Source organism: Trachymyrmex septentrionalis, unplaced genomic scaffold (assembly GCF_001594115.1).
Source record: "Trachymyrmex septentrionalis isolate Tsep2-gDNA-1 unplaced genomic scaffold, Tsep1.0 scaffold56, whole genome shotgun sequence".
NCBI classification, from domain to species: domain Eukaryota; kingdom Metazoa; phylum Arthropoda; class Insecta; order Hymenoptera; family Formicidae; genus Trachymyrmex; species Trachymyrmex septentrionalis.
The window spans coordinates 1,426,568-1,438,079 of record NW_017305735.1 but is presented as its reverse complement, the minus strand read 5'-3'; the positions used below and the strand labels follow the sequence as shown (position 1 = coordinate 1,438,079).

Genomic DNA, 11,512 nt, shown 5'->3' with positions numbered 1-11,512 from the left:
ATCACTCGATAAGATAATATACAAAAAAATTAATTTTTTCGTCTTAATTTCTTTTTATGTCAAGAGATGTAATTGCATATACTGAAATCAAAGTCTAAGTCAGCATGTATAAAGCGTATTTGCGCTTGTTGTATAATAATTGAATGAGCAACAACTTCGAATAAGGCTCAAATTCGTATATTGTACTAACTTATTACACACACACCCGTGACGCATATACCTTTCCAAGTGTCGCAACTATGCATCGCGATCGCTTAAAATCGTACACCCGGTTTCGTCTCGCTCTGAAAAGCGTTCATGTACGTCACTTGTACCACTTATCTCACATAAGATCCAAGTCTATCAATGCAAATGTATATAACTACAGGGCACAGAATTATAATTGAAGCTGTTGGTAACCATGATAAGAATTTAAATTTATTCTAAGTATATGTAGTTTAAAATCCAATTCCAAACAACACATACATAGATTATGCATATAGTGAATTTTATATGTTTATTTCTTATGTTTGTTCAATATAAATTTAAAGATATTATAAAAATATTATTCACAGGTGTACAATTAAATTATACTTTTATAGAAAGTTTGATTTAGTGAGCTCTTTCTCTCTCTCTCTCTCTCTCTCTCTCTCTCTCTCTCTCTCTCTTTCTAAAAATTATGAGTGCGCACGTATTTGCGTGTATCTATGTCAATGCTATCATTTTTTATTCTTTCGTCCTTGTAGCAAAGTATATATTTCTATATTACGAAGATCGATACATTTTGCATAAATTAAAAATTAATACATCTCAATAGCATAGATCAAATATGCGAAATTAAAGCGTTAGAAAGAACTTTATTTTTTAAAAGAAAGAACTTTATAACTTTATTATGAATTGTTTCTCTCTTTCTGTTTCATGCAGGAACACGCGCGCGCGCGCGCGCGTGCACACAACGCCTAAATTTTATATTTATCTACATGTTTTAAATTTTATGATAAGCGACAAAATATATATCTGAATATATGTATAGTGATTTATTACTTATGAAATAATATACATATACACAAAATTTTTAAAGATATAAATAAAAAATTATGTTTCATTCGTAATTTATCAAAAAGCAAAATTTTACCTAATTCTAACTATTTTTATTTAAAAAAAAAAGGCAAAAGATTTATTCATGTTCTGAAAAGTACTAGAGTACTTTTATTAAAAACTAAAGCATTATTTATTATATATGAAATTGTAAAAAAAAAATTAACAGAGAAAGAAATGTAAGAAAATAAATGTTAATGTAACAAAAATGAAACAAGAATGTGTCAATTATGTCACGAAAATATATCATCAAAATTTAAAGAGATGTATTAAAATCCTCCTTTTCAAATCAAATTAGAGATGGAATGCAGTTTACGACATGGTGGATATAAGAAACGATAGTTTTCACGTAAATAGATAACATATATTTATGTTATCTATTTAACGCAAACGCGCCGAATGTTTAATTATAAATATTGCATTGAAATTATAATTATTTTTGTTAGACGTTGATATTTTGATTATTAATACATTAATATTTTTATTAGTAAGTTTTATAAAGTTTCTTGATTATGAAATATAAAGAATTTAAAATAAACTTTTATTAAAAACTAATATTAAGTATTATTCATTATATTTAAAAATTAAGAAAATTATATATTTTTTTTACCGAATAATACTATGCTTAAAAATTAAAAATTAAAAATGAAAAGATTATTTCTTACGTTATTAACTACGTTTAAATTTTTAATTCTCTATTTACATTGAATTATTTTAATTTTAGACAAAATTTTTTATTTTTAAATATTAAAACCAATATTTGTTTCGGCTTTTATGTTATTTTTGAGGTAAACTCACAGAAGACATTTCTTGAAATTAGTAGTAAGGAATTTCTATACTTACTTAATAGTCGTGTAGCCAAGCGCTTAGAGAATAGGAGCTGTCCTTGCTCAAAGAAAGAGTCGAGAACTGATACCAGTTACTCGTTCATCGGAGCTCTTATAGTCCTGTCTAATCCAGCCAATCTATAGCTACGGAAGGGATTGCAGACGTTCAAAATAGCTCCCTGCTAATATTCTTTTCCGCCTATTATTTTTCATTTTCCGTTTGTCTTTCTCTCCCCCTCTCTCCCTCGTCTATTTCCTTTCTCTTTTTCTCCTTACTCTCACTCACTCTCTCTCTCTCTCTCTCTCTCTCTCTCTCTCTCTCTTTCCCCTCTCTTTCTCTTTGTTTCTCCCCTATGTAGTATTTTTTCATTGATCCACAAGACAAATTTTTGAATTTCTAATTAATTTTTTTAAAATTATTATATCAAATATTTGTTGAAATTAATAGAACTACAATTAAAAAGCAAGTTTGATATTATTAATATGACTAATAGAAGGCTTATAAAGTTACTCATAATATAGCAACGTTTTAAATAAAATTGAAATTAATTTCTAAAAATAAGCAATTGTCATTAACATTGCACGTAAAAACAAATAAAGATGTAAATAAACTTACAAATAAAAATGTTGAAAAAAACAAGACATTTAAATTATACATATATTTCCAATCATATTATTTAAATTATACATACAATATCTATTTTACGATATCTATTGATCACAAGATATGTATTCATTATATATATTATTGTAATTTACATTTATACAACAAATTAGTTGAACAAAAATAATACTTAATGTCACTTTGTTAAGATTTTATCAAAAACAGAGTTATGCATTATAAAAGAAATTTAGTTGATTATTTTTCTACTTTATTTTTCTACTCTTTCTAGATACATATACGTAATTCTACTGTGATCAAGAAAAATATTACACATGTATTTTTTTCCAAAAATTTAAAAAATTTGGACTTTTTTTCTTATAATTTTATACAATGATTGTAAGATTATACAAAATCTTATGTATTTACTTACGAATGGATTGCATGATTATATATCGATTTCTATCCTTGCAATTCTTCTTTGTAGAATTAAGGAAGTGTTGATTACATAAAAATAAAAAGAGTACAATTTAGATGAATTTTCTTTTAGTCTTTGCACTTAGAAATATCGGTCAAGCATGTGATCATATCTTACAAAAAATATATATAATTTTTGAAACATTTTATAATTGTACTGAATTATTTTATCAAAATTTAGAACTCAAATTGGCTAGCTGATTGTAAATTGCCGTTATGCGCATTATCTCATTTGTCTTCTTCCATCATGCACGCGCTGTAAGTGTATAGCGGACACACCCTAAATAAATCGCAGAATAATACATAACTTCACGTAACAATATCATCAGATTACATTTTAAAAAACACTAAAACCATTCATCCGTTTTTATCATCAAATCAAAATACACGGTGCGAATTTATATGGTTTATTATGATTTTTTGATGAGTACGACGTGCATTTATTCATCATAATGAATACTTTCTATATTCTTTACATCAGTAAGTGCGGATTATATAATTACTGGTATAATTTTATATATTTAAAAAATAAATGACATTTTTCTATTCTAACCAAAATGCCGTTTTCCAGTCATAGTGATATTTGGAATATCTGATTGTGAACGGGTTCATAAAATCCCAATCAATACAGTAAGTTTTAATGCATTTTTTATTTGCTAGAAGTTTTTTTAATAATTGTCAGATTTTAATATTTTCAACTTATTAAAAATATAGTATTATTATTGTTGTTAACAATATTTGACATTAGGGAAATGTACAATTCGAAATTGAATTTTAATATTTTCTTTTTCTATTTAAAAAGCAACATGTATGTTTAATCATTAAAGTTAAATTTATTTATGAAAATATTTTATTCTTGATTTTTTAATTATAATAAAAATGCATACGTATAGCCATTCATATTAATTTTTGTCAGTTTAGCTCATTCATGTTTGCATGTTTCGCACATTGAATGAAATGCATATGTAATAGCTTGTTTTACATTTAATTTATTAATGTATATTGATTTATGAATTATTAATAAAAAAATGTTATTAAATTCAAAAAAATTTTTTCTTTTTCTTTCTTATTTTCTATTTTATAATAATATAATTATAATAACAATAACAGAATAATTAGTATTCAATACTTGAATAGAAGAATTACAATAAAAATGCATTTACGCTTAAAGTAGTGACAGAAGACATGTTGGTTAGGTAATAGTATTGTTTTTTTTTTTTAAGTAGAATCAAAGAAATATGCGTCATATTAAAGACGGTAATGGTCGAGGTGTTTTACCAAATACTTTTTACAGAAGAAAGTTATTATTGAAAAAACAAGTAACATCGCGCAGAAAGCGGCACAGGAAGCGAAAGCCGCGTCCGCAGCACAGAATATCGCTGGTCAACAAGCAGCTCGTCAGGTACTTAATTAGTTTTTTGAAAATATATTTTGCTTAAACATTTAGCAACAATACATATATGATGAAACAAAGAAAAAGCCGATGTAAGCCGATACAAGTTATTTGTGTGTAAATATACGTTATAATTTAATTAAATACGAACGTTTCAACCCTGGTATTAGGTCTTTTTCTGTGTAACTGAATATGGTGATAGCATAGTGTTGCAAAATTAATTTGTATAATATTCGAGTCGTTAAATTAAACTATGTCAATATTTGAAATCTTTTAAGTCGTCTGTTGTATTTTACCGAATAAAACAAATCATGTTAGAAATATTTCACTAAAAAGAAAGTTAAAATATAGTCAAATTAAAAGTATTATAAGTCAAATTTGATAAAAACCTTACATGAATTCTGATTAACGATGATCTGTTATAAATATGATGTGACTGCAGAGATGAGAGAGATGAGAGAGATGTCATTACTAAGTGAGAGATCAATTCACAATGAGATAAAAGTGTGAGAATATTCCAATAAACAAAGTTCTAGTAACATATAAATAATAAATATTCAAATTTTTAAAACATGGAATCTTCAATCACAATACAATAGATTCAATAAGTGTCGTTTTGCACATTAAATCCATTTTTTGTTTTTTGATAAAAATAGGCTTTGAAATTAGTCTTTTATAAGTAACTTCTTCTTTCCTCATCTAGTATCATTATGTTGTTGCAATCAAACTCATGGTTTTCATGCTCAACACTATGTTCTGTTGATAATCGACTGTGTTATGGTATTTCTATTAATGTGTTTTGATGTTTGCTAATTCTTGTCTTTAACAATCTTTTTGTTTGTCCACGTAGAATGTGTTACATTCCTGACAATTAACTACATTAGATCGAGAGTAAGTTGGTTATTTATCCTTCTAACTTTTTATGAAGGAGCTTAATGTATTGATATCCGTAGGCCAATTGTATAAATTGATTATCTCTGAAGAATCTTTTAAATTTATTCGAAATGTACCGTACGTAAGGTATTGTAAAAAAATTAAACCTTCCCCCTATTAGATCTGTTTTATTTATTCCTGTTCGAATCTACTACTAAATTATCAAATTGTTAGAACTTGAAAATTAATCATTTTTTAATAGTCTTGAAAATTAAATTCAACGAGTATCTACTTCTTAATAATATTTTAATAATGAATTCAATATTTTTATTATGGAACATAGGATGTAATAATAGTAATACTCTGTCAATTAAGATAATTGTTCTTACTTTATGACATAGCGGATGAAAAAAAGTTTAAATACCTCAAAAATAGGTTTTTAATATTAATCGTATATTAATTTATTATCATTTTTTATTAAGATCAAATCTAAGAAATTTAATTTATCACTTCCCACCTCTATTATAAAATTAATTTGGGATGATATTCATTAAATGTATTTAGTAAAGTATCAATTTATTCTGTTTTTGAGTAGATAGAACAATATTATCCACATATCTGTAGTAAAAATCTAGGGGAAATTTTAATTTATTAAGTGAACCTTTTCCAAATCTTGCATAACCATATTAGTTGCTACGGGGGATATGGATATCCCAAAAGATTATTTGTAGAATTTATTATTAAAAGTGAAATACATAGAGAGTTGAGCACTAACCTTATTGCGTCAAAAAATTCATTTTTCGATATATTAATATTGTTTTCTATATTTAACTTTCTTTCTACACTCTCAATGACTAGATCTACCGGAACGTTGGTGAAAGAGATACTACGTCGAATGAGACAAGGACGGAGTTATCCAACAAATTTATTTGAGATAACTCATTAGCTAATTGGAAGCTATTTTTTACATCCTATCGATTTTTTTTTATATACATCTAAAATCTTATGTAAAAAAACTACTAGTATATGCAATGGACTTCCTATGGAAGAAACAATAATACGTAATGGATTACCTATCTTGTGGATTTTAGGACAACCGTATGCTCTCGATAATGTTGCATTAGATGAATTAAGAAAATTGTATGTCTGATCGATTACGAATTCTTGCTACTTCCATGTCTTCAACAATGTTTTTAAATCCCCCAATACTTTATTGATTAGATTGCGCTTTAAGATAGTATATCCGTGTTGCTTAGTAAAATTTCCATTTTTTTAATATAATCTGATTTATCAATCGCAACTACTACATTTCCCTTATTGGCAGGCGATAATAAAATTTGTAAATTGTCTTTAGTAAATTGTGTAATTTGGTCACAGCTAAGGAATCTAATATCTCATCATCAGTGTTCTGTTAAATTTTTAATATTTTGTAAGTATGGATAAAACTTGTTTTTGAATGCATTTACTTTATTGGTCTTTAGCTTTGATAAATTATTTTTTATATGTTTAATAAACTCGAACGTGATAGATTCTATGTTGCAGAGAGGGAGACAGAAATTTTCAGTTGTTATAAATTTTGGACTTTTGCCGGAAAACTTACACTGGAGAGATTTATAAACCAATTATTGTTGAATATTCTAAATTCTAAATTCAAATTTGTTTTGATAATATTTAGACGGATTTAATTCCATTTTAAAGGTATAATTATTAAGTAATTCAAACTGGCTTTTCAAAACTATTTTTAGAAAGTGTATTGTTAATATTGGAAATTGCGTTATTGTTGTGTAAAATCTCTTCGTATACTGTGCAATAATATTTCCGTTTTAATTTTATCAATTCGGTGATTGTAAAGTATCACATCAAAAATGTAAATTACCAGCAAAAATGAGTAGGAATAAGTTTGCTGTCAAATTACTCAATCTTGAAATATCTGATACTTTCTATCATTATAGACGACTCAAATATAATATAAATCAATTTATTAGAAAGAGAAACATAATTAATAAATTACCATTCAACATATACGATGAATTTTTCCATTCTCAGGACTATTCGTTACATAGATTGCGCGTAGCAGAGAGAAAACGCATGTTAAATAAAATAAAATGGCTGGAATCAAAAGATAATAATCAGATCATAATATTATATAACTTTATTTTGCAACACTATGGACTGCTATCATCATATTCAATTACACTAAAAAGGACCCAATACCAGAGTTAAAACGTTCGTCTATATTTAATTAAATTATAATATATATTTACACACAAATAAATTGTGTCGGCTCACATTGACTTTTCCTTTGTTTCATATTTGTATTGTTTATCTGAAGAGCCATTATTTATTTAAATTTTATATTTATCAAGTTTTAAGGTGATTTCAAAATATTTTATTTATAACATATTTTGCTCGTTTGACATTTTTTTTTATATATGGGACAATTAACAAATTAACAAATTAAGAGAATAGTACTTCTTCTAATTTTTTCTTAATTCCGTCAGATCTATCAGTATGGATATTATCTGATAAAAGTTTGCCCATAAAATTGCTGTAGAATTAGCGGCACGCGAGCGATCTATGTTGTTAATTACATTCGTGCAAGTGTGTTAAGATCGGTATTTTGTTAAGGAAATACGCTAATATGTATACGTAATAGGTAAAGGCTCAACTGGCAGAGAAGGCGATTCAAGCTGCGAAAGCCGCCGAGGCGGCCTTATCGGGCAAGGAAGCGATGGTCGAACAACTGCGAGAGCAAGTGAAGGAAGCAAGATTGGCGATTCAAAAAGAAACATCTTCCTTGCAACAAGCGCAGGCTAACGTCAATGTCGCAGTGCAAGCGGCGCGGCAGTCACAAGATCAGGTACATAATAGGTAAAAATCAAGATATATAAAGGTACATAAATCACAATACAAATTAAATGCACATAATATGTAACATCAGTATGAACGGTGACAGTTTTCACTTTGTTGTCAATTTAAATTATTTAAGTGTATTTAAATAGTCTTTGTGTTCGAATTTTGACATTGGCCTTATTTAACTCTTCAGATTCTTTGCCTTAATTTTTTAAATTTCTTTATAATATTATCTTATTTAACATGATCATTTATTTACCTTGATGAATAATATTTGCTATATAATGCTTGATGAAACTGATAAAATATATGACTTATTATATCGGTCATTATCTGCAAATCGGCTTAATAGCGATTTTAATATTAATACATATTAGTTTATAAATTTTAGCAATCTGTTTAATTAAAAACATAATTGTACAAATTTATAAAACGTTTTGATTATGCTCTTTAAAGCACTGATTCTGTATGTCACAATTCGATATGTTAACAATTTTTTTAAAACTGTAGCTAAGGACATTAATGAACGCAGTGCAGACAGCCAAATCGAATGCGGTAAATGCGCAGGCAGTTGCAAATGGGGCACAGAGATCGCTGCGAGAAAAAGCAGAGTTGCTGGAAGCAGCCAAGAGACGAGTGGGTGATCTATCAAATCAATTGCAAAGTGCTCGGCAAGATCTTATGAATATAAATCGCGCAGTAGCCAAAGCCAATGCTGCTGCGAATGAGGCGAAGGCGAACGCCGCTAGAAACAAAAGAAAATTAGCACATTTCAGAAAAATGCGTGCGCCACGTCTGAGAGCAGAAACTTCTTCTTGAATAGAAATTTCTTCTACATACATATTATTATATATCAAAAGACTTATTATAACACATTTAAGCAAGATTTACCTGATGTTTTTTTAATAGCAGCTAAAGTATTAATTGTTATGAGTTAAAAAATTAGCAATTAAAAGCTAAAAAACTTGCAGCTTAAGTAACAACTTATATTTAAATATTTTTCTTACTAATAAAAAGATATTATGTCAACTTTAATTTTTTAAATTATGTCAGTTGTTAGCGAGATTTAAAGTAAAAATTGTGTAATATAGCCGTTACTGCATAAAGAACAAAAAATTCTTAGTATCTTTTGAAAATAAAATAATAATAACTGTATCAACAAATATATAATATTACAAACAACATAAAATAAGAATAATCTGATTAATCTTTTGTCTTTTATTCAATTTTCTTGATAAAATGTTTTGAAGGTATTTTATGTAAATTGTAGTAATTCCATTTACGTGTAAGTAAATGATATAGCGTAATAAGTAGATTCGCGATTTATACGACGTAGCAAATATTATATAAATATTATAAAATTATATAAATTATATAAATATTACGAAATATTATAAAATTTTTAATTATCTTCGGAAGAGAGAGTTTACATATAATTTATGAGAAAGAGAGAATCTCTTGCGAGCAAGATAAAATATATTCAGATAAAAAATACGATAATTCTTTTTGTATACATTTTATAAATAACTAAAATTTAAATAAATATATATTTATGATGATGTTATATTATTTTCGAACGCCAAACTAAATAAAGATAATGAAACCAGTAACATTGAAATAGGAAGCTAAGACCGCCTCAAATTGAAAAACATCTTAATGAAAACGACCTGTCAGGTAATACTAATTAACTAATGGAAAAATGTTTATATGCTATAATTTTTTATACATAATTATGTAACATTGTACACGTGCTGACATTTACATTGAAATCATGACTTAGTTCATGAACTGAAGCGGGCGTTACGCTTCGATTATCTCTTACCTTTCTAGAACGTCACAAATGTAATTCCGTTCACACCTTTGGTGTAATATTCCAAACGCAATAGAATTATATATCTATTATCTAATTGGAAAAAAATGTAGGAGAGAAAATGTACATTTGAGACAATTCCCGTACTTTTGATCGATAATGACTAGTATTTTCTTAAATTATAAATTTTCTCACGTGTGGCAAAAAGACTTTCTCTTCGAATCCTTGGCTTGTAAATCCTTGATTTATATTTAGCCCTTTCATAACGCTCCATCGATGGCTCGTTGATTCTGAATTTTTATTATCCAACAAGATTATATACGTAGATAATTAAATACGATGCGGTGAACTTGTTAAGTTTATATCAAGATTTGAAAGTGAAAATTTTTTTAAACATTTTCATTACGATACCTCGTGAAATTTAATCGCAAATTATTAGCAATTATTACGACAAAGCTGATACTGTCAAAATTTAAACTATCAATAAAATCATATAAAATTTTTTTTATCATTAAAAATTTTTTTTAATATGTATATGCCTACATACGTTTATAACATCATATATATATATATATATATATATATATATACCACTACTATATATACATACTACTATATATGCTATGAGAAACGATAAAATATTTGTGTAAAAGGAGGAAGTCTAAAAAAATAGTCAATTTTGGCCGTAAATGGATATCTTTAAAACCTCTGCATTTATCATTTTGAAAGTCTATATATTTATAAAAAAGGAAGCTTATTTATCGAGAAAAACTTGGGAATCTTCTAAAAATATTAGAATATTTAAATTTGCAAAAACTCATTTTGTTTCTATATAATAAACAATGATAGATTTCAAAATTAATAATGTATTTATACTTAACACATATATTAAATATCCTCTAATTATTCTGCATATAAAAATATTAAAGTAAAAATACATAGTTTACTAGATATTTTATACATTATTTTGGCACATGAAATATTAAATATCTCGTAAACTATTGGTTTTTTATATTTTTACCTCAATACTTTTATAAATAGAAATTAGAGAAATCATTTCTCAGTAAAAAGTTTTTCATACAAAAGTTTTCATTAATATGTATAAATATGTATAAACATACATAAATATTCATAAACACGTATAATCATATATGAAATATGTCCATATGTATGTACGTATTCATACATCCCTCTTTCTTTTATAAAATTACTTTTTAATGTAATAACAATAGCAATGTGAAAACATTAAAAATAATTAAAGGGATCATTTTCGCATTGTTCATTTTAGAAAAAAAAACAAGTTTGGAAAAATATTTAAAAAAAATTGTTCATACACAATTATACATAATTTTATATATAATTTATACATAAGTAATTTTTTTACATTTCTTCAAATTTGATTTTTTCTAAACTAAATAATTATGAGCACTACCCTTTTAATTATTTTTAATGTTTTTACTATTGTCATTTTTATTACACTAAAAAGTAATTTTACAAAAGAAAGAAGGATATATAAACATGTATGAATATATTTCATATAAAATTATGTATGTTTACAAATATTTATGTATGTTTGAATATATATGTGTATATATATATAT

At 26.2% G+C, this 11,512-nt stretch overlaps 2 protein-coding genes across 3 annotated transcripts in view; one reads left to right on the top strand and one right to left on the bottom strand.

Annotated features, from left to right (window-relative positions):
- The window catches only part of LOC108752126 (late embryogenesis abundant protein, group 3-like), a 5,744-nt gene extending 3,744 nt beyond the window's left edge, over window positions 1–2,000 (bottom strand). For both annotated transcript variants that reach the window (XM_018492760.1, XM_018492761.1), the window contains exon 1: window positions 1,921–2,000. The gene's annotated coding sequence lies outside the window, so the exon portion shown is untranslated. The remainder of the gene's footprint in view (window positions 1–1,920) is intronic.
- Window positions 2,001–3,338: 1,338 nt separating this feature from the next.
- LOC108752136 (protein MLP1 homolog) lies at window positions 3,339–9,026 on the top strand. Its single transcript, XM_018492780.1, has 5 exons — window positions 3,339–3,462; window positions 3,554–3,612; window positions 4,277–4,384; window positions 7,905–8,108; window positions 8,612–9,026. Exons 1-5 carry the CDS (start codon window positions 3,435–3,437, stop codon window positions 8,918–8,920), a joined length of 708 nt encoding a protein of 235 aa, XP_018348282.1. The 5' UTR covers window positions 3,339–3,434; the 3' UTR covers window positions 8,921–9,026.
- The last annotated feature ends 2,486 nt before the right edge of the window (window positions 9,027–11,512 follow it).